Here is a 23,655-nt window from a genome sequence, read left to right as displayed (position 1 = left end):
GTCATGTCTATTATTTATTTTCAAAACTGATATAGATCTGTACTTCCTTCTATGTTATGTATGATTTAGGAGGATTCATGTGACAGAATCCATATCTATAGTCCATACTGAATAATACTATCCACATTTTCTTGTAGTATGTTCTAGTTTCAGCCATTATTCTATATATTTCAAATACAATTCATATTACTAAATCCATATCTTTGATCAATATAGAATAATTGTGCCCACCTTCTCTGCAGTCTACTTTATTTACAATCATCATGTTTATAAAATGATTCCTTTACAATACCAGGTAGGAAAGATACTCAAGTTAACTCCACCCTCCCGAAGGATGTAGCTGCTTCTGATGTATGATTAGTTAACTAAAGAAAGGGTGCTAAGTCCCATTCCATATTCATCCCCCTTGGTTCCAGTGCTTCCATTTCTTTTATCCAAAATATTTCTCTTTTAGATTACACTGTGTTTAGGGTACTGCCTCTCAATGGTAGTTTAACTTGTTCCAAGATCACAAATTGCGTTTGTATGATAGTGTGGTTTGATTTCATATAATGTTTACCCACAGGAGATCTTTCATTTTTAGTTCTTACTTTAGACTTATGTTCGATCCATCGAACCTTTACCTTTCTTGTGGCCATCCCTATGTAAAAAATCCCACTGGGGCAACAAATTCCATAATTATGTCTTTAATGTCACATGTTGATTTATGTTTACTTTTATTTGTCTGCCTGTATATGGATGACTAACCTTGTTCCCCCTTATGACATTGTTACCATGTTGACAATGTCCACAAGGTTATGTATCTTTCTCATTGGCAGTAATTCTCTCCCTCGCCATAATTTCTTCTTGTGCCAAATAGCTTCTCAGTTAATTACTCTTTGCGTATAGGAAAATGGGTGGGTCTGGAAACATTTTATTCAGTGTAGGGTCCAATTTTAGACCCTGACAGTTTATCTTTTTAATCTTATGGCTTTGCAAAGAGTAGGTTGTTATGTATACTAAATTTGGTTCCTCTCTTTTTCTTTGTTACAAATAATGTATCTCTCTTCATTTATTATACATTCTATACAGGAATATCAAGTTTTGGGCCAGAAATGTTTTCGTTAATGTGTCACTTCTGTGCCTATAGTCATCACCTTTGGAGATGATTCTAATGTGTCGTAGAAATTGACCATATGGAATACGTTCTATCATCCTTCTAGGATGAAAGCTGTTTGCCAAGTACAAACTATTCCTGTCTGTGATTGAGTATACAGTTGTCTTTAGTTTATTTTCCCATTGATAAACCTCTACGTCTAGAAATTGAATTTTCTCCTTACTATAAAAGAACGTGAATTGTATTCTTGGGTGTAAAGAATTAGCATAAGTGAAACATTCTAATAACTGTGTCTTAGTGCCTTGCCATATTCCAACGATATCATCTGTGTACCTCATATATTCCTTCAAATGCCTTTTCCACTGTTCATTTTCTAGAATGGTCTTCATTTCTAAATATAACGTAGACATTTTTGCATATACCAATGAAATCGCTGACCCCATTGATGTACCTGATGTTTGAACATAGAATTGATCTTCATAGTGAAAAAACAGAATTTTTGTTAATAGACTCAGTATAAAGATCTTATTCTACTGACATTGTTCATTCCTTCATAAAAGCTTATTAAGCTTCCATGGCCTCCATTCCCTCTTCGTGTAGTATGTTTGTGTACAGACTAACTATACCCATGGTAAACAAAATATCTTGTGCTGCGTGTAATCCAGCCATTATCCTCTGCTTCTTGTAGTCTTTCATCAATCAATCTACGATCTCCACCTTATGATCATAGGATATCGTATCATCATGTTCATTCAATTGCCATTTAACCTCCTCTTGGTAATCCCTTTGGTCCACAATCACTAGGATCCCGCCCTTGTCTGCAGGTTTCAAAAGAATACCTTCATTTTGCCACAATCAATATATCCATTTTTTTAATTTAGTGAAAAATTACAGTATTTTCTTTGTTTAAATTTAACTTTCTGTAAATCATTATGTACCAGTTTTGAAACCATTGCAAGGTAGCATTTTGTACTGATGGCAAAAAAGTACTTTTTGGTTTGATTTCCAAGTATTCACATTCTTTCTCTGTTTGAGTTTCATCGACATGAATGCCGAAAAGAAAATTAAGTTTCATCTTTCTCATCGATTTAAAGAAGTCAGTCTCTTCTTTTAATAATGTACTTCAGTATTGTGGAACAAATGTCAGACCCTTTCTCAAAGTTTGTGTTTCAAACGGTGATAACCTGTCATTTCAAATATTGATCACTAAACTCTCCTTGATAAACTCATTCCCTTTCTCATGGGTTTTATCTTCTTCCCTCTGCGGGTCCTTTTCTCTCTTCTAAAAATGTTACTTGTTTACACTGGTTGATTGTTCACCCCTGCCCGTTGAGATATTTTCATCTCGTACTAATCCCGTTTCTGTTAACTTTCTTGATTCCTCTGAATCTATACTTGAGGTTTCTGATGACGTACTTCCTGCTTATGTTTCTTTATTTTGTCATGGTGTTCTACTTTATTCTTTGCACCCACTGCTCTGCTTATAATATTCTTGCCAATTATAGACTGCATCTAATTTGTAGTCTAGGGTATCGCTTTGAAATCTCCTGATTTTTTTTAAATTCAATTTCTTTCTGGTAAGAATCTACTTTTGTGTTTATGTTGTCTAAAGCCAATGTAAGATATTCCTGTCTAATCAAGTTGGATACATTATCTTTCAGTACCCTCATATCCATTTTCTGTAAGGAATTCACTAGTTCTTCTATTGTCAAAATAATAAGGTCCAGTGAACAGTTATTTAATAGTAATCTCCATATTTTAACCAACTCTGTATTATTTTTGCATAGTGTTGGTTGTAATGAAATCTTAAATTCCCTCTGTGTTCATTGTGCTTTGTTGTATTGCACTAAAGTATAGGTATGTCATTTTTGGTTAATCTCTTTGTGTGTCAATATCTCCAACTGTCTGATAATTTCCTATTGTTTTTCTGTAATGCCTACATTTTGCGCTGTTGATTTAATTAGATTCGAAATTCTATTTGCTTCCTCCTCTGGGAAACCAAGAGTTTCAGCTTGGTCTATGGTTATGCTATCAATTGTAGAAAATGACATTAAACTATGTTTGGGGCTACCTTCCTCGGGTAGCCCTCAAATGTAAACTGTGGTAGAGTACACCCCTGATCACATTTCATGCGTAACATACGAAGGATCAATCAAACATAGAAACTCACTCGAAAGCCACTTGTCCGAGGATTCGTGCTGATTGTTACCGCAATTATACAAACACACCATTCCTCACCACAATTAACCATCGTTTAGAACCCATGATCAGATGCTTCTTAAGAACTGCTATCTTTATTTCCATGTCACCTCTCAAATCCTGTGGGATACCAAGTTTCATTTATCATTTATAAAAATCATAAGGAAAGCAATGTATTTTTTCCACAAAAATACTTGAAAAATGTAACATTGATAACAGAGCGGAGGACATCGGTGCTATACAATGGAGTGAGATAAGGTGGCTTGAAGACCAGATGTTGCAAGGGAAAGTGAGGAGATGAGCAGATGGTATGGTGGGGCAAGTCCATGGATAGTTGTGAAGATGATGAGAAGAAGTTTATAGATAGCGCTGGGTTTCACAGATATCCAGGCAATCTGGCGACGGGCAGAGAAGATAAAGGTAAAGTGAGAAAGGTTGAAAAGTGTGCGGACTGCGAAGTTTAGGACTTTATCCAGAGGTGACAAGGCATAGTTGGGAAGTCCATAGAGGTGACTGGCACAGTAGTCAGATTTATAAAGAACTAAGGAGGAGATTAGCTGTTTAGCAGTATTGAAAAGAAGAAGATTTTCATGATATTGAGGTGGTTGAGTCCAGTTGCGGTGGCAGATTTAGAGATGAAGAGTGAGAAGTTGTGTGATGGGTCGAAGATGACACCCAGGTTATGGGTGGAAGCAGAGTAAGAAAGGTAGTCCGGAGAGAAGAGGAGACGAGGAGGAGAAGAAGGGATAGCCTGTTTGGCTGACAAGTAGAGAAGCCAACGGAAAAGGGAAACTCTGATCGAAAGAAAAAGATGAAACAATATGCAGATCAATGCCGGTCACCACGGTGCCCTGACAACAGAGTGTGTGTGACATTGTGTTCATCAGGCAGGTGCCAACTTAAAGGGCCAGAGCAGCTTTTGATGTTCTGCTGCTCATTGTTTCACCCATGAAAGGAGCAATGGTTGCTGCAAGAAGGTAAACACTAGGAACCCATACATGAAACACTGGGAACTGTCCTAGCAAGTTCAGAGCATCCCCTGGAAGGTGACAAGAACAGACTCAGGAGGTTCCAGCTAAGTGTTCGATGCCCTGATCGAATGATCAATGACTTGGAGTGGAATGGTGGCTTCGACTTTAAAGTCCAAAGGAGATGTCATGTCCTGGTCAATATGCGAGCAAGGGGTAGTGCACCACAGGTGTGACTCACGGCATGTAGGACCTTAATGAGGAGACGGGAAGGACAACACAGGTCGAGGCTTCACTTTCAAGGGACCTTTCCTCCTAAAATAAGCAGAGCACTGGATGTCGTGCTGTGAATACAAGTTATTTTCACCCGTCACCCCTGTCTCGGTACCCACTTTCCGACATGATACTGAAAGTCATTCATATGTTTGAAATGCCCTTTTCGCTCACTACTAGACATTCAAAGTCCCTAAAACCATTAATTCTACCCAAAGGCATTCTTACTCACAGAAAGGCTCTTATTCACAGAGAGGCTCTTACTCAATGAAAGGCCATAGTGCTGCAAAAGTGGGGGAAGGCACTGGGACCCGGCATGGTACTGGTAGACCTCTTTAAGAACGAGTCAGACCTCTGGGCTCCGGTACTCCTTGTCATTTATAATTCAGTAGTTAAGCTAGGCAGAGCCCCCAGTTCATGGAAAGAGGCAACCATAGTCCCTCTTTATAAGAAAGGGGGAAGAGACAATCCGGCCCATTATAGGCCCATATCCCTGCTGAACGCGGTCGGAATATTTCTCACGCGCATCCTACTGTTACATCTTGCAGGCTGGCCTAAGGATATGGAAGTGGTAGTACAATAGATCAGTCCTTCAGAATGTGTTCATACAACAAAAATATGTCACCTGGAGTAAAATGAATCTTTATACTACTTTCATCGATCTCAAGGCTGCATTTTAATGGGGACCCAAGAAACAAACTATGGAAAGACCTCCCAGGGCTGAGAATTCCCAATGGGCCATTGAGATCTATCTTCAGCCTATATTCCAATAAGACAGGAAGAATCTGCTGGAATGTAGCGGTCGATACCACCAACCCCAATCATATTAACCTTGGTGTAAATGTATTGGCCCCTACCCTGTTTCCAATCTACATAAACAGGTTGATCTCTAGATTCAAGCAGTTGGAGACAGATGCACCTAGAATGGGACACGATCTCACCCGCCTTTTACTCTTCGCAGACGATGTAATCCTGATTTCTTAAACCGCTGCGGGCCTAGTGACACAAGTAACTGCTTTTCATGAGAGATGTAAAGAATGCAGACTTACGATCAATATCAATAGAACCAAAACAATGGTCTTTCACCCACAGCATAAACAACAGCCTAAAATACCTGGCGATTGAGGGGCATGCATTGAGCAAGTTGACATGTCCGATTACCTGGGGACGAGATTCTGAAGTAACGGTACTTGGACTGCCCAAATAGAAAAAGCAACTTTGAGTCTAGAGAGAACAAGTAATGCTACCCTGAAATTGGCCCATATGTATGGTAATGGCGCTTTATCCCCTCCACTCCAGATTTACAACCTGCAGGCGAGGGCCGCAGCTGATTACGGGCTGACATTTGGGGCTACAGCAGATATAACAGACGACAGGTAGTTGAGAATAAATTCTTTAAAACGATTACGCTCCTACCTTACAGTACTTCTAATATGGCCCTACATATAGAGTTAGCCCAAACCAATATAGTGGATGTAATAGCCAATCGGCCAGCCATGTACTGATACGACTGTGGGCTTCACCCGAGCTGTCTAAATATAGAGACTTTCTGACAGATCTTATGTCCCAGAAAGAGGGAAGGATATCTCTTGGTAGAGACATGCTAAAGCAAAATGAAACTACTTAGAATTAACACACCTATGGACTGATCCTATAATTATTAATGCCCTCACCAAGAAATGAGTCCAAGATGGATTTCTACAAGACAAAGGACATGATTGAAAGCTATTTTACATCCTCGACGCAAGCTCGACGATGTTGTGAACCAGCTCCTGGGCTAGAAAGATATGTGGACAATATAAATCCTTCATTCGCACAATCTCTTTATACAAATCACAAATTTGGCACACTACCCTTGAATTCACAACTATCTCTTTCTTCCCTCTTATTATGATTACTACAGGAAACGTTTCTTAAAACCCGTCCTGCTAATATATAACATTATACATGTGTCCGATGCATTGATCCTGTCTAAACTAACTTCAGATGAACTAATAGCATCTTCTTTCTTCAAATATATTCATCGTGCTTGGCAACTTTCAACATCTAACCGCACAATATAATATGAGAAAAACGTGCAGCATATGCACTCCTGTGATTGATAATGTAATTGAAACAAGGAGTTATGAAGATGGGTCTGTTTCTAAATTACTAGCAGATGCACACTTTCTCTGATGTTCTGTATAGTGTGATTTGTATGCAAAGAAAATGAGGAACTTACCACTTGAATATTAATACTTTGCTATGGTGTTTATATTAAAGCACTAGAACCCTCGGGGGGAGGGGTGGGGTTGTATTTTTGTATTTGTATTTTATTAAAGCTTATATAGAGCTTTTAGCCAAAGTGCTGCACACAGTTAAAAACAACGATACAAAAATATTGAAAAGTAAGGAAAATCAAGTATCAGTTCTGAAGGCAAACAATCATGGACAATGGAGAAGATGACTTTTCAAGGAGACCCGAAAGAAAGAATAGACAGTGATAGATCGAAGAGATAGAGGAAGAGTGTTCCAAGGAAGAGGAGCAATAAGCTGTTAGGAGTGAAAGCGAGACTGAGCGCAGGGTGGACGGGGAACAGTCAACTTAAGAAGACAAGAAGAATGTAGAGATCGAGAAGAAGTTTAAAAGGACAGAAGAGCAGCAAGAAAGTCTGGAGCTAGTCCATGGAGAGACAGTGAATATTATAGTTAAGTTGAGAATGAAAAGGTAACCATCCAAGAGATGTAAGTGAAGCTGAAATAGAATTGCGATAGGAGAGAAGACAGAGTAAGCGAACAGAGGAATGGTATATAGATTTTAAAGGAGCAAGACGAGAAGAGGGGAAGAGTGGAGACCAAAAAGTGTAACAGAACAATAGAAGAGTCGAGAGAAAATAAGAGAAGAAATAAGCAGTTTAGTCGCATGGAAGGTAAGAAAAGAGCCAACTTTGTGAATGTTATAGAGATGAAAGCGACAGGAACGGGATGTGAGAGAAATATGATGGGAAAAAGAAAGATTAGAATCCAAATAAAGACCAAGATTCCACGCAGTGGGAGAAATAGAAAGAGTAGTGGGAGGAAACGAAATAGACGGTGGAGAAAATGAGTTAGCAGGGAAAAAATAGAACCTCATTTTTCCCAGCGTTAAGGGTAAGAAAGTGCAATGCCATCCAGGATTTAATGGCAGAGAGACGAGAAGCGAGAGTGTGGTGAATTTCAGGTGTGAAAGATGTGAAGGATAGAAAAAGTTGTGTGTCATCAGCATAAAAGTGATGAGATTTCCAAAAGAGGAAATCACAGGAGCAAGTAATGAAGTAGAGAGTGAAAATAAGAATGGACCCAAGACAGAACCTTGGGGAACACTGTGCTCAAGAGGCATAGGTGCAGAAGTCTTTCCACCCCAAGAAACAGAAAAAGTTATATTAGAGAGATAAGAGGTGAACCAAGAAAGAACAGAACCCCTGAAACCAAAGGAAGAGAGTGAGTCCAAAAGTAAATAGTGATCAACAGTATCGAAATCAGCTGATAAATCAAGAGGAATAATCAGCATTACCGGTGGGGTAACTCGACCGGTAATGCCCCTCCTCCGGGGGTTCTATTGCTATTAGTAGCCCAGCACATTGTACTAATGGTACTTTTTACTCAAGTTGAGAAACAGCAGGTCAAACGTTTCTGAACTTGAGCAAAAAAAGCAATAAAAATGGCAGCAATGGAGTGTGGAGAAGGGACTACTTTCCATGGCGGCCATTAAAAAGAAAGAAAAAAAAGGCAACAAAGAAAATGACTGCCTTTGAAGGGAGCGAAGGGACTACATGTAGTCAATTCTCCCTTTCCATGGTGGCCATGAAAAAGATTTTTCAAAAATTAAACCATGAAAACGGCCACCATGGAATGGAGGGAAGGGACTACGCATAGTCCATTCTCCCTTTCCATGGCGGTCCGTCGCAGATCGGGAACGATCAGCTAAGCACGCAACGCACCGCAGGTACATTTTTGTGGGGCTGTAACGACCCGGCGAGGGCCAATCAGATCGATGGTAACAATCTGATTGACCCTTGCCGGTTACTAATGTGTGTTTCTAACTGGCTGTTTTAGGATTAAACTGATATAAACATTTGAAAGTAAAAGAAAGGCACTTGCTCAATGAAAGGCTCCTACTTACTGAATGGTATTCTAACTTACTTACAGGCCCCAATGGCTTGCCGAAGCGTGCTCATGCTCCAAGAAATGCATTTTCACTCTAACTGGAAGGCTCTTTCACACCCTGAATCGGTCCTTTTTTACCACAAGGCAATCTTCCCCACAAAAAGACGTTGTTAACCATTGAAATACTCAACGCTCAATTGTTGAGTCTCTCTCATTGGAACCTAGTATGTTTTACTAACTGGAGGTTTTACATCCCAGGCCCTTTGGGACATTCACATAATTTAGCTACAAAACCATTATATTAAAAAAAGACAGTCACAAGGGGGCACGGATGGGGTGGTGTTCAAACAGTTAGGATGCATGCTGAGCAGTCGAAAAGCAGAGCTTCAGGGTATATGGGTATGGACCACTTGGATTCTTCATTTGGTAATGAAGTCCTTCGGTCCTTTTTTACCACAAGGCAATCTTCCCCACAAAAAGACGTTGTTAACCATTGAAATACTCAACGCTCAATTGTTGAGTCTCTCTCATTGGAACGTAGTATGTTTTACTAACTGGAGGTTTTGATCCCAGGCCCTTTGGGACATTCACATAATTTGGCGATATATACCGGCGCTGTCCTGAGTCGCCCGGCCTTCAACCAGAGCTGTGGGAATCAGCAGCTGGTGTGAACACTGTGGTGCACACCTTCATGCCATCAGCATCCAGCACTTGCCACAGATGGCACAGGGAAGGGGAACACCAAACACCCTTGCGAAGGGTGATGCAATGAAGGGAAGAGACCTGGAGTTGGGTGATGAGGTCGGGTGGGTGTAGGAGACTCATGTACAGAGCTGGTGCTGTGCTGATGCAAAACCCTGTCAAAGAGGCAGCCACACTCATAAGCCTCACACTGACCTACTCGACTTGGTGTTGAAATGGGAAAAAGGTGCAGGAATAGAAGGACTCAAGCCCTTTAGTGCTGTAGGTCTTTGCTATACATGCTGGTCAGCATTACATTAGTACCCAGAGTCGCTCTGGCAGGTTGGAGCAGATATATGGGATGTGAATGCTACACACAAGGGTGTTGTGTGAAAGCCATGCCCACAGGGGAACATCTGGTAATATAGTTGGCAGAGTATATTAATATAGTCTCATAATCTGCAGCGCAGGCAATCCAAACTGTTAAAGGCCAAGAAGGATGATTTACTGGCCCCAAGGAAGGAAAGAAGGAAGGACGGAGGTGAGTACGAGCTGAGGGATTTTAACAAGCCAATGTAGCATGTGGATTAAGCCTACAAGCCATGGGCTAATAAGACAGCTCAGTGAGTTAGGCACTTGCCTCTAGCATCTGTGTGAAGCCTGCAGTCACAGTTTCAAAAGCAGTCAGTGTCGACTCAGTCTTTCATTTTCCAGTTGGGTAACAATCAAACCTGTTATCAGCTCCAAGAGCAGTTCGATTTCTACGGTGTGCTAATATCAATTGGAAATACTATTATTAGTACCCATGACAACCATGAGTATGCTTGGTGTCCACCGTCAAAAGCATGTGTGTCCTCCAAATGCTACATCCTCGGAGGCAAAACACGTTTCTAACAAGGCAAACACAAGTCCAACATGGCCGTCGTAGATAAAGTGAAAGGAGCCCCTTTAAAGGGAAGGAGGCCTCTTTCCATTTCCGTTTGATGCCTGGAACCACAGAGGACTGTGAGTGAATGAGGAACACACTCTCCAAGGGGAAGCCCACTGTCAATGCACCGGATCACAGGTCAACATGTGATGGCAGGTGCGCCGCGCATCTCTGATTGCTCGGAACTTCTTTGCAAAACTGGTGGTTATTGTCTGTAGTATAGGGTAATCTGAGCTATATAAGAACACATAGCAGAGAGGTGCTTTTGCTTTGTGCGCCTTTAATCTGTTTAATGCTAACCAAGGAACCCCAGTAGTACATGCAACTACTATTTATTAATTGACTCCACAGCCTGGTCAGAATGTCCCTCAAACTCACCCTATTGTAAGAACCTCACTGCTTCCTGTCAAATCTGATGATGTACGTTCTTTTGTGATTAAAAGAGCATTGTTACTCATGTAAATAAATAAGTAACTATAAGGAGAGCCTAACCGTGCTCCTCTTTCCATAGCACTACTAGGGCCCGCTTCAGCACCTCTCATATCCATCACACAACCACACACCAGCCATATCTAGCATTATGCATTGTCTTGTCTAGATACTGCCATTGCAGTCAGTGGCGTAACACAAAATATAGGGGGCCCCATTGCGAGCCATGCTGAGGGCACCACTCCTCACCCCCAAGCTACTCTACAAAACACGGGGTGCACCACACTCTCTCCTGGACCACCATGGGTGCGCAATGTCCATGATGATCATGCTGCAGCAGGGGCATGCGCGCACTGCGCTTGACAAAATATGCATGTTTTGTAATCAAAGCTTACATTCTTCACCTAATCTAGGTGCCTGGCCTCTGGCACCCAAAATGTACTAGCCACCAGTGGTGGCTGGTGAATTTATTTTCTTAGATGGGAGTAAATATTTGTCACAAATATGCAAGAATGACCGTTTGTAGCGAAGGAGTCTGAACCAGGTGGTTCTCCCCTGCAAAAATGTTTTGAATAATGGGTTAACTAATGGGTTAAAATGTTTCATTATGCAGCACGCATTCTGTGAAAAACTGGGTGAAAAGTCAAACGGGCAAGTGGTTTTGTTGGGTAACTCAAAAAAATACATTGATGCAAGTCATCAACAGCACACAGGAAGATTTCCCTATGCATTTTCATGCCTTTCTCCAGAATAAATGCCAGCATAAACACATTGGGCCTCATTACGAGGTAACTGGGTCCGGCACCCGCAAATGGGCAATTACCAGGGTATTCCGGCCCCGCCAGACCCGGTAATTGCCCTTTCACTGGTGCCGGAACCGGTACATCCCTGTTCCCATTGAGTCCGATAGGGTTTACAACGGTGCCGGTGCATCCGACTTGCTGTTCTCACGTGTGCCGCTCTGCCCACCAGGTCAGACCTGGCGGGCTGACAGGCACCCGCGAGCACAGCACTTAGTATGGCGGTATGGCAGCAACAGTGCTAGTAGCGCTACCGGAACGGTTGTTACCTTACCGCCATACTTATAATGAGGCCCATTTTCACGCTCGCTGTGCCCATGAATTCCATGCTGGCTGCACCAATATATGCCAGTATTCCCATATAAGAACATACTCCTGTTTGCTTAGCGCTTAATGACAATATAATAACACATGTCCAAGCTGGCTCTGCCAATATATGCCAGTAACCAAACGTAACAACATTCTGCTGTTGGCATTGCCATTAAAAATGCCATACCACAATAAAAAAATGTGTCCTAACTGGGTCCAATGTAGGCCAGTCTAGACATGTAAGTACATTTATCATGCTTGCTTTATCATAGATGCTCAGTAAAAAATGGAATCCCACAGTAAGAAACAGGTATGCTGTCGACACAAACATGCCAGTCTAGCAATGCAGTAACACATATCCTGCTTGCTTGCTTTATCATAGATACCCAGAAAAAATGGTCATCCGCAGTATGCAATTGCTAGACTGTTTGCACCAAAATGGCAGTGTAGCCACGTAATAACACAGATCAAGTTGGCTTTGCCCAAATATGCCAATAAAACATGCCATGTAACTTAAGGAAATGTCAGCATTGCTCGAGTACTCCTGAGGCCTGCTAGAGTCTCGCGCACACACACATAATCACATTCATACTCGTTCACTCATCAGTCACTTACCCATTCACCTTCTCTCACATTCACTCACACTGCATTCTTCACACAAGCACCTAGAACATTCATCCACACACACTGCATTCTTAATCACATGACAGGAGCACTCACCACCCATACTTGTACTATTCACATGCACGCATGCATACACATACGTACATGCATTCATAACATTACATACTTACATTCACAATCACAACAGACACACGCTCACACACTCACATATATACATTTCCAAAAAAAAACGTTTCCTTACCCGTTCAATGCAAGTGATGCTTCTTCTTCCCTCCAGGCCTGCAGTTCACGCGTAGCATGCAGACAGGAAGCAGGGACCTTGCGTCCTGGCTGATGTGCGCAGCGAGCTGGAGGTGGAGCACCTCCTTCTCATGCCAGCTGCACTCGGCCCCGGCCCAGTGCCCAGTCCCGGACCTGGGTTGGCGGGCAGTGATCACAGTTAAGCTTTGCTATTACACTGAGCTGCATATTTTTGAAATGTTCTCTCATGCTTACCAATAACTAAGCACAGTTAAAGAAGCATACTAGCTGCAGTAACCCTAATCCCACCTGCTCATTTTATGTGCTTCTCTCCCACTAAATTGTCATTCTACTGGCTAACCCTGTTGCCTATCACCTCACCTATTCCCCCCAATCCTTTTTCTTTCAAAATCATAGACTGGGGTTGGGTGACACGCTGGTGGGGTCTCAAAACAACACCTCTCGGACTAGGTTAGGCGACGTAAGACCACAAAGTCTCGGGAGGATAGCTCAGGGGCAATCCGCTCGCCTTGTAAGCAAGATGACACCGAGCAACACAGTTTTGATCCCTAGTCCGTGCTTAGAAATCTCTGGGTATTAAGTGTGTTATAAATAACCAATAGTATAAATATTGAGTAACACCACCCAGACTTTAACTGCTCTCCTTTAAATGTCCACATTCTTTTTGCATTTTGGTTGAAAGTTGACGCTTTAGCTCCGCATAATAAAATAAAAAATGTTGGTATTGGAGCGAGTGATAATAATGTGCAGGTGAAAAAAAACGCAAATGTGCATAGACTACATAGGCTTCTAGGTGGAGATATAGTGTCATCATTAGTATTGGGATTTTGGCTCTAAACAGAGGACGCAACACAAAAGAGGTGATGGCTGAAAGGTTTTGAATGAAACGTATTCTGTGGCAATTGCCCTGCCCAACCCTCCAGACCAGCGTTCTTTTGCCTGCCAAGCCTTGATAGAAATGGTAAATCAGATTTGTCCTGCCCCAAAAGGGGTACTCCTCCCTGAACTGCTTGGTCACATCCCTTCTGCACGAGACCTTATCACACACACTTGACGCATGATGTGGACTGTAGGGATTGTGGTTGTTTGACCGAATTTATTTGCCCGTGGTAGATTTTTCTTTTTCATTTTTACCGCAGATATTTGCAGGGGGAAGACCCCTGCAGCCCCCCATAAATCCCCCTATATTATTTATTAACCCAAACCCACCCCTTCATATAGTAAAAAAAAACTCCCTAAATTTGGTAAGATCGGCCACGATCAAATCAACCACGGTCAACTTGGGTAATACCGTACTGTAGTCTATGGCGGAGGAGTAAACGGGAAATGCTGTGGAGGTAAAGAAAAGCGTGTAAAACAGACAAACCATGACAGAAGACAGAATAGTCGGGTAAAAGGGAGAAAGGCGCTGCTAACGACAGCCTGAGTGCATGTCGACCCAGCGAGCTATATTTTTCCAAGCCGGCTGAGGGTTTTGCCAACTGACTTGTCCAGTACCCATCCTCGTGAAAGCGCATTCCAAGGTGGCCAAGTGACTTGACTTGCTGTAAGGCAATACCCTCAGCCCTTACTTCTGGTGTTTTTCTGTTTCCCTGGCCTTGGCCTGAAAACCATAGCTCTCCACCAAGTCATTTGTTTTGTCATGTTAATAGGAATGTGCGAAGAGCAGATATGCTCTTGGTGTTGTCCCGTAACACGGTTGCTTGTCCGGATTTTCGTGGTACGCATCGGCGTAATTTTAGGGGCGGGGCTCAAAACAGGGGGGTCAAGGGTGTTTGTCCCCCCCCCCAAACTTTCGTGGCACCCCATTTTGTCCCCCTCCTTTGGCAGGGGAAACTTTACTTTAGATGTCACGTCCCACCCCTGCCGTTTTCAGCAAAGTTGCTCGACTGGCCGCTGTGGTTTTCTTTGTTGTGTAGGCAGACTGTGCTGAATCACCTTTCCCTGTGCTGCACTCCCATTTGTTGCTAAGTGTTTTCTTCCATCCAATCAGGGACCGGCAAGCTTCAGCCGGCCCTCAGAGCAAAGGCCCACTACCAAGGCCCCTGTCTGCTCCCTGTCCGCTTCTGGAACGCTAATTGGGGTCCTCCCTGCACCTTAACCACAATGATGCTGCCACCTCACTCCTCTAAGAAATCCGGACTGCCTTGACTTTGCCACCTCCAGAACTATGGGTTAGTTCCCTCCTTATGGACTCACTTCTACTGCCTTTGACTATCACTGTTCTTTCTGCTTGTTGCTCCCATGTTGTCATCCTGCTGCGCAGTGCTTCCTTAAACCCTTTGCTAACATCCGATTCCAAGATTGAAAAAGTCAAATCTTGCTGTTTTTGCTTTGTACTAAAAAGTCAAATCTTGCTGTTTTTTGCTTTGTACTAAAAAGTCAAATCTTGATGTTTTTGCTTTGTGCTACAAAGTCATATCTTGCTGCCCATTGCGAAATTCTCTGTATTTTGCTTGTATACTGTTTCTTCTCTGTAACTTGCCAGCCCAGTGACCTCACCACTCTCTTTTGTCTCACACCTACCTGCCTTAGCCCCCCCAGTATCTCCATCCTCTCCTTACTTCCACCCCAATGGCGCTTTCTGTTTCTCCTATCTTTTCCAACTAATTCTCCATTGACTATCCTTCCCTTCTCACTAAGTCTGGTAGGAAGAATTTTAAAAAGGATATCTTGGCCTCTAATCCTGGTCTTCCTATCACTGACACCTACTCCAATGCTTCCGCCAGACAGACCCTTACCGACATCCTCTTTGTCGTTCCTTCGCCAGATCTATTGGGTCCTCCTCCTCTCCCATTAATGGTGGCACTCGCTGGGAAGTTCTCATGGCTTCCTTCGACTCCTCTAAAGTCATCATTTATGTCTACCTAAATGGCACTGTCATGGTCCAAGGCCCTCAGGCCAATATCCTCCTCTTTGATAGGCGCTTCCCTCACCTCATCAATTTCCTTTCATCTCCTGCTTTCCCCTCCTCTCCCCCCTTGGCTACCTTGCCCTCGCTCTCCTCTTCTGCCCCTCCGAGGGCTCTATCTGCTCCACAGGGCGTACCTCTGATCTGTACCCCTCCCCAGAAGGTCTTTAAGGCTGGCAACCTTCTTCATATTGCCACTCTCAACACTCGCTCTGGCGTCAAAACCTCCTCTGACATCTGCCACCTCCTTGAAGAACTAGACCTTGATGTCCTTGGTCTTACTGAGACATGGTTCACGGCAAGCTCAGTCACGAGCTTTGACACTCTCCTCCCTGATGGCTACAAGATCCTCTCAGCACCCAGATCCTCCCGGTCCGGTGGGGGAGGTAGCCCTGATCTTTCCTGAGTGGATTCCTGCCTCTATCATTCCCACTCAGACCTACTTCTCTTTTGAATGCCTTCTCTGTAGGCGTTCTCTCTCGCCTACCCATTCTCTTACTGTGGTTACCGGCCTCCTGGTCAAATCACCTCATTTCTCTCTGAGTGGGCAGACCCCTCCTCCTCCCTCCTGGCCTCTACCACTAACTCCTCCTCCTCGGTGACCTAAATATACATTTAGACTCTCCTTGCTCCTCCTCTGTACTTTTCCGTGATCTCTGCGACTCCCTCTCCCTGTCCATCCTCCCCTCTGGCCCGACTCACTCTGGAGGGCACACACTCGATGTCTTGATCTCCTCTGACCTCCCCCTCTCCATCCCTCTGACCACTCCTCTCTCCTGGAGCGATCACTCCCTCCTCTCATCTCATCTCTCCCGCTCTTCCCCCCAAGCCAAGCCTACCCCAACACTGCCACCTACCTTCTCAGACATCCGGCCCATGAAGCGTGTGTCAATTGAGCCTTTTGCCGCCACTTTCTCTCCCCCCTCCACCTTTGGCTGTCTCTCATCCTGATACAGCCCTGTCTCTGCTCTACTCTTCAATTTCTTATACGCTTGATGCTCTTGCCCCTGTCATGAGGATCCGTTTGAAGTCCAAAGCCAAGTGCAATTCCTGGTATGACTCTGACCTAGCTACACTTAATCGTAAGTGTAGGGCAGCTGAGAGGAAATGGAGGACTTCCTGTTCATCCTCTGACAAACTGGCCTGTCACCTGCTACAAAGGCAATACCGACTCTCTGTCCTCACCAAGAAGAGAGTCCACATTCAAGCTGCTGACCCTCCTTTAGCCACCCTCCCACCATCCTTCTCGTCCTTTCCTCTTTTCACCCCTGACGAGGTTGCTAGACAAGTCTGATCTATGAAAGCCTCTTCAAAACAGGTTCATCCCTGTTCCTCTAAAACCATCAAGGACCACATTGACACCCTCGCTCCGGCCCTTGCTGATTTTTGCAACCACTTCTTTGCCTCTGGATCCTTCCCCTCCCCTCTGAAGCACTCCTTTGTGCATACTCTTCTCAAGAAACCCACAGCTGATCCTTCTTGTCCAGCTAATTATCGCCCAATTTCCATTACTCCCTTTCTTGGCAAACTCCTGGAAAAGTTGGCCATCTCTCAGCTTAACCTTCATTCCAATTCTGTTGGCTGTCTCCATGACCACCAGTCTGGCTTCAGAGCTGCCAGAAGCACGGAAACTGCTCTCCTAAACATCTGTGAACATCTGCTCACCAACCTTGACTCTAACATTCCATCTGTCCTCATCCTCCTCGATCTCTCTTCTACCTTTGACACGGTCAACCATACCATCCTGCTCAACCGTCTCCGTGAAAACCTGGGTATCACTGATCAGGCTCTGGCCTGGCTGACCTTTTTCCTCTCAGATCGACCCTCCCAGGTCCAACTTGGGTCCTTCCTTTCATCTATCTTCCTCTCTACTTGTGCTGTTCCCCAGGGGTCTAACCTCTCGCCCTGGCTTTTCAACCAATACCTGGCAACTCTCGCCCACTGCATTGCCATTTTCTGCGCAAATTTCCAGTGCTACGCTGACGACACTCAACTCATTTTCAAGCAGCCCTCTCCCGCCTCCTCTAGCTCTCTCATCTCTGATTCCCTAACTGCCATTCAAGATTGGTGTGCCGCCAATGATCTTTGTTTGAATAACAGCAAGACGGAGATCCTCCTCATCGGCACACCTTCACCATCCTTTCCCCTCACTCTCTGGCCGGCCTCCCTTGGCCTTCCTCCTACCCCCACCTGCGAGGTTAAGAACCTCGGGGTCATCTTTGACTCCACCCTTTCCTTCTCTGACCACATCTCTGAGGTCTCTAAAAAGTCAAATTTCCGACTGCACCTCCTCAGAGGTACTCTGCCTTTCGTCTCCTTCCCCCAGAAGCTCATGGTATCTCAAGCTCTGGTTCTCTCTAGCTTGGACTATTGTAACAGCCTCTTTCTAAATCTACCTGCCTCTACTCTCCGCCCTCTGCAACTAATCCAGAACAGGACTGTGAGACTTGTCCTTGGCCTCAAGCCCTGGGATTGTATCTCTCCAGCTCTGAAATCTCTCCACTGGCTCCCAGTGGATGCAAGGATTAAATTCAAAACCCTCTTCATTGTCCACAAGGCTTTCTGGGGCCTGGGACCAAAGTACCTTCAGCTATCCCTCCACAAATACCTCCCCTCTCGAGCTCTTCGCTCCTCTACCTCCAACTCACTGAGGGTTAGTCGTTTTTCTAAGAAACAAGCTGGGGGTAGATCTCTGTCTTCGGCTGGGGCCTCCCTCTGGAACAGCCTCCCTGCCACTCTAAAACTTGAGGAGAACCATCTCTGGTTCCAGAAGCACCTCAAGACCTCCCTCTTTTCTTCTGCCTTCGCTCTCCCTCTTCCCTGCTGATCTGTTCTCTGTTGGCACCGTGCACCTGGCAACCCTCTGTCTTTTGGGCCCAGGTACCTGCTCATATTGCCACCCTCCCGCACTGCCCCCGGGCCACCCCGTGCACTGGGGTCTGTATCTGTACCCATACAGCCCCCCCTTTTTCTTCCTGCACTATCAGACCTACCCTGTCTGCTGCCTTAAACCTACCACTTGCAAATTGCTGGTTGCCTTTATTATTTATTTATTGTTATTTATCTGTTTCTCCTCTGCGTCGCACTTTCCACCTCTCCCCCTTCCATGCACTTTTCCCCTCCCCCTCTCCCATGCACTTGCGCGTTCTCAATGTCACTGGGCCTAGTAAGATCGCTGTTTTGTTCTCCCCTGTTCCCCCTCCCTTGCCATGTCGCGCTCTGAAACACTTGTGTACGAGCGCGATAGAAATAAAATATCAATCAATCAATCACTGCTGGTGTTCGACTTTGGGAACTATTTCTGCAGGGACTACTCGCAGGGTGTGAGATGATTGTGTGACGATGTGTACCTTCGTCTCTTGATCTTCAAGATGCAAAGAGCACCTGCTCTACATAGTAAGCTGAAAAACGACTTCGTCCAGTTTACATAATGATCCATCAGTCCACTTTGTTTGTGGGTGCAGGAGGAGGGGGGGTCTATAAAAAAGAAGAATTCGGGTCAGTTGATGTCTCTGTCGTTAACTAAAATGTTTCGATTTGGCAAACTCCTCTGTTGCTGGTGGTTGACCAGCAGCCCACACTGCATACTGCTCGTGTTCATTTATCAATGTAGCATTTGCAGTCAATAGTGTTTTTTAATCGGCCATTAATGAATTATTGGTCTCAAGAGAAATGAGGTGCGATAACAGGTAAACAGGTATTAACGACCGTTATTGACTGCAACTGCTGTGAATAATGATATTATAAAATAGTGTGTGCTTGATTGTCGAAACAAAAGGAGGAGTTCGCCAAAAAGCACCTAAAATCGTTTTTTTTTAAATGTAAGGTAGCATGCAGATGTATCATAGCCTTAAAAATAACTGAGTGATACTTGTTATACTTTTATACTTATCATATTTAATGTAATATAATGTTTCTGAATGTGTATGTAATATGTAATAAGTGGGTAAGGGTTTATGTAATTATAAACACAAATAAAAAAGAAACAAAAATAAAAAATGTAAAAAAAAGTTGAAAGATGTCCAGGTTGGTGGCATTAAAAGTTGCATTCTGTTTATATGAATGAAACAATAAAAGTAACACAAGTTAAAACCCTGAAACCAAGGCCTTTATAGTGAGTGTGGGGGTGACAGCATCTACAGGTGCCTGATCAATACGGCCTGTTTTTAATGTTTAGGAGGGAAGTTGCTTATTTCTCTAATAGAACCCACAAAACCGTTAAAAAAAATCCCTTTTCTTCATTAAAAAAATGTACAGTAACGGCAAGCTCGACTGCTGCATTTAGTCCCTTTGCATTCTCCAGACGAGGATGGATATGATATGATAGGTTATTTATAACGCGCTTAATACCCACCGGTTTCTAAGTGCGGACCTGGGGATCGAACCTGTCTTGCTCCGTGTCGAACGTTGCCCCTGAGCTCTCCTCCAGAGATGAACTTTAAAGCATCTAAATGCACCGCTAGGACTGTGCTCGTGTCTATGTATGTGTCTTGAAAGCGCAAAGACAATGAACTGATTATTCCACAGGTGAAATCACCTGCTGAGCTCTGAGGAGGGAGCATAAAACATGGCTCTTGTTTAAAAACTAGTTTTCACCAGGGCAAGTTTTGCCTCAATGCCAATAGGGTATGGTATAAGCACCAGGGCAAATACCTTCCTAGTGAAATCATTCATTGAAAGAATGCGTTCATTGTACTAGGGCTGGCCAGTTCCTGCCACTGTCTAATTCTGTGCAAAATTGCAGTTGCACCAGCGCAAAGTGAAACGCCTCAACTCAGCCTTTCATCCTTCTGAGATCGATAAATGGGTACCAACACAGGTTGGGTGATATTGAGTGTATATTTCTTCTATGTAAAGCGCTTAAGCTTAAGTGTTATTTAATAACACATCATTATCATTTGGTCATGGACATCTGCTTCCAGTCAGTCATTTGGTAATATGGGCCTATACACACTGATCCTAACGATAAATATGGCGATCCATTCAGGTATGAAAGGTACATCATATTATAGTGATAAAGTAACCATATTTTTCGTAGTGTACAATGCTATGTGATGCCACTTCCTGTTTTGTCAACGGGTGAAAGGTTGTGTTCCATCGCTTCCCGCGATATCACTTTGGGGTGGGGTCAAATGAAATCACTTCCTGTGATGTCATCGGGGGTCAAGGGTCATGTGATGTCACTTTCGCTACCCCTGGCATTTTGGTGAAATGATGTTCCTGCTGTGCCCCTCTGTTTAACAGCAATGCATCAGGGTTGGGTTATCTGCAATACGTAGCGCCTAAAAGACTGTGTTTCTGTTGTTTCTAGAATGCATACCAGGCTGCATACGAAGAGGAGAAATGTTGGTACTCCCCCACCGTGCCGGACCCGGAAATGGTGCGGGTGGCGCAGGCCCAGAAGACTCTCAGTGACGTATGTATAACCTGGCGCTTGCCATGTTGATGCACCCATAGAGTTTGCAAGTCTTTCTTCCAGGGGGTGGGGCAGCGGCAACTAGTCACTCATGTCTCAGTAGGTTTAAAAATGCAACCAGGCGCCATCATACAAATGCCCATTTAGAGAATCCGGATGTTTTGTGATTGTATTACACAAGTGCGTGAAGAGAACTTTTTCTTTTAACTAACAAGCTCAACTGTATAATTCACAATAGGTCTTCCGTTCCAAAAAGAGTAACAAAAAAAGTGTATGTTAAATCATTACATCAACATTTATTCGCATTATTTTTATATTACTGCACATTTTAATGCATATTAATAACACAAATTGTGCACGCATCGTAACCAATGATATCGCCTTTCCTTCCTCTCTGCCACACAAATCCGGTAGCATTTACGCCAGCGTGACATTTTCATGCTGGCATAAAAACTGAATCCACCTGCTTTTTACACTAGCACAAGGCAGGCAGATTCCATAGGAATGCATTGCAAAACTTGACTGCCAGTGCACAGCCAGTGCACAAGTGTCAGGCAGCGTTTACCCAGTTTTCACTGCAGGAAAAACGGTGGCATGAAATCGATTTTGCCTCCTCTTTAGACCTCCCTTTTGCGCTCCAAAGTGCAAATGATGAAAATTACACAGAGGGGAGCTATTTGCACCTAAGTGCAAACTGGAAAACGTGCCTCAATAAGTACCAATAACATGTGATCGGCTTGAAACGAATTAACCTTTATGTCGATGAGGGGCACTAACAACTCTACTGTAAAATGAGCAGCTTAGTGGGAAAGAAAGCTTGCTGAGTTAATGCACTTGCTGCCATGTGTTATCGAAAACCTACTACAAGGGAGCTCATTTTCGTTTTGAGTGAAATTCATGCATAAAATGCATATGTAAACGTGTTATGCATGAATTGTACTATACTCCATGCTTTAATACATTGGTATGGTGGAGAGCGGGCACGGAATGGAATTACTTTTTTCGCCATCCCATCATCGCGGCCATACGAATACACTAGCATTCATGCCAGCGTGACATTTTCATGCTGGCATACAAACTGAATCCACCTGCTTTTTACACTAGCACAAGGCAGGCAGATTCCATAGGACTCCATTGCAAAACTTGACTGCCAGTGCACAGCCAGTGCACAAGTGTCAGGCAGCGTTTACCCAGTTTTCACTGCAGGAAAAACGGTGGCATGAAATCGATTTTGCCTCCTCTTTAGACCTCCCTTTTGCGCTCCAAAGTGCAAATGATGAAAATTACACAGAGGGGAGCTATTTGCACCTAAGTGCAAACTGGAAAACGTGCCTCAATAAGTACCAATAACATGTGATCAGCTTGAAACGAATTAACCTTTATGTCGATGAGGGGCACTAACAACTCTACTGTAAAATGAGCAGCTTAGTGGGAAAGAAAGCTTGCTGAGTTAATGCACTTGCTGCCATGTGTTATCGAAAACCTACTACAAGGGAGCTCATTTTCGTTTTGAGTGAAATTCATGCATAAAATGCATATGTAAACGTGTTATGCATGAATTGTACTATACTCCATGCTTTAATACATTGGTATGGTGGAGAGCGGGCACGGAATGGAATTACTTTTTTCGCCATCCCATCATCGCGGCCATATGAATACACTAGCATTCATGCCAGCGTGACATTTTCATGCTGGCATACAAACTGAATCCACCTGCTTTTTACACTAGCACAAGGCAGGCAGATTCCATAGGACTCCATTGCAAAACTTGACTGCCAGTGCACAGCCAGTGCACAAGTGTCAGGCAGCGTTTACCCAGTTTTCACTGCAGGAAAAACGGTGGCATGAAATCGATTTTGCCTCCTCTTTAGACCTCCCTTTTGCGCTCCAAAGTGCAAATGATGAAAATTACACAGAGGGGAGCTATTTGCACCTAAGTGCAAACTGGAAAACGTGCCTCAATAAGTACCAATAACATGTGATCGGCTTGAAACGAATTAACCTTTATGTCGATGAGGGGCACTAACAACTCTACTGTAAAATGAGCAGCTTAGTGGGAAAGAAAGCTTGCTGAGTTAATGCACTTGCTGCCATGTGTTATCGAAAACTTACTACAAGGGAGCTCATTTTCGTTTTGAGTGAAATTCATGCATAAAATGCATATGTAAAAGTGTTATGCATGAATTGTACTATACTCCATGTTTTAATACATTGGTATGGTGGAGAGCGGGCACGGAATGGAATTTCTTTTTTCGCCATCCCATCATCGCGGCCATACGAATACACTAGCATTCATGCCAGCGTGACATTTTTATGCTGACATACAAACTGAATCCACCTGCTTTTTACACTAGCACAAGGCAGGCAGATTCCATAGGAATCCATTGCAAAACTTGACTGCCAGTGCACAGCCAGTGCACAAGTGTCAGGCAGCGTTTACCCAGTTCTCACTGCAGGAAAAACGGTGGCATGAAATCGATTTTGCCTCCTCTTTAGACCTCCCTTTTGCGCTCCAAAGTGCAAATGATGAAAATTACACAGAGGGGAGCTATTTGCACCTAAGTGCAAACTGGAAAACGTGCCTCAATAAGTACCAATAACATGTGATCGGCTTGAAACGAATTAACCTTTATGT

At 43.7% G+C, this 23,655-nt stretch overlaps 1 protein-coding gene across 2 annotated transcripts in view; it reads left to right on the top strand.

Moving 5' to 3' along the window:
- Window positions 1-23,655, top strand: part of NRAP (nebulin related anchoring protein) — a 515,982-nt gene that overhangs the window by 59,654 nt on the left and 432,673 nt on the right. For both annotated transcript variants that reach the window (XM_069611850.1, XM_069611849.1), the window contains exon 5: window positions 20,916-21,020. In XM_069611850.1, the coding sequence (XP_069467951.1) occupies window positions 20,916-21,020 (105 nt within the window). The remainder of the gene's footprint in view (window positions 1-20,915; window positions 21,021-23,655) is intronic.

The sequence above is a fragment of the Ambystoma mexicanum genome, chromosome 8, assembly GCF_040938575.1.
Source record: "Ambystoma mexicanum isolate Mex_15411 chromosome 8, UKY_AmexF1_1, whole genome shotgun sequence".
In the NCBI taxonomy this organism is placed as follows: Eukaryota; Metazoa; Chordata; class Amphibia; order Caudata; family Ambystomatidae; genus Ambystoma; species Ambystoma mexicanum.
Note: the sequence above shows the minus strand (reverse complement) of the source record. Positions and strands in the feature narration are given on the sequence as shown.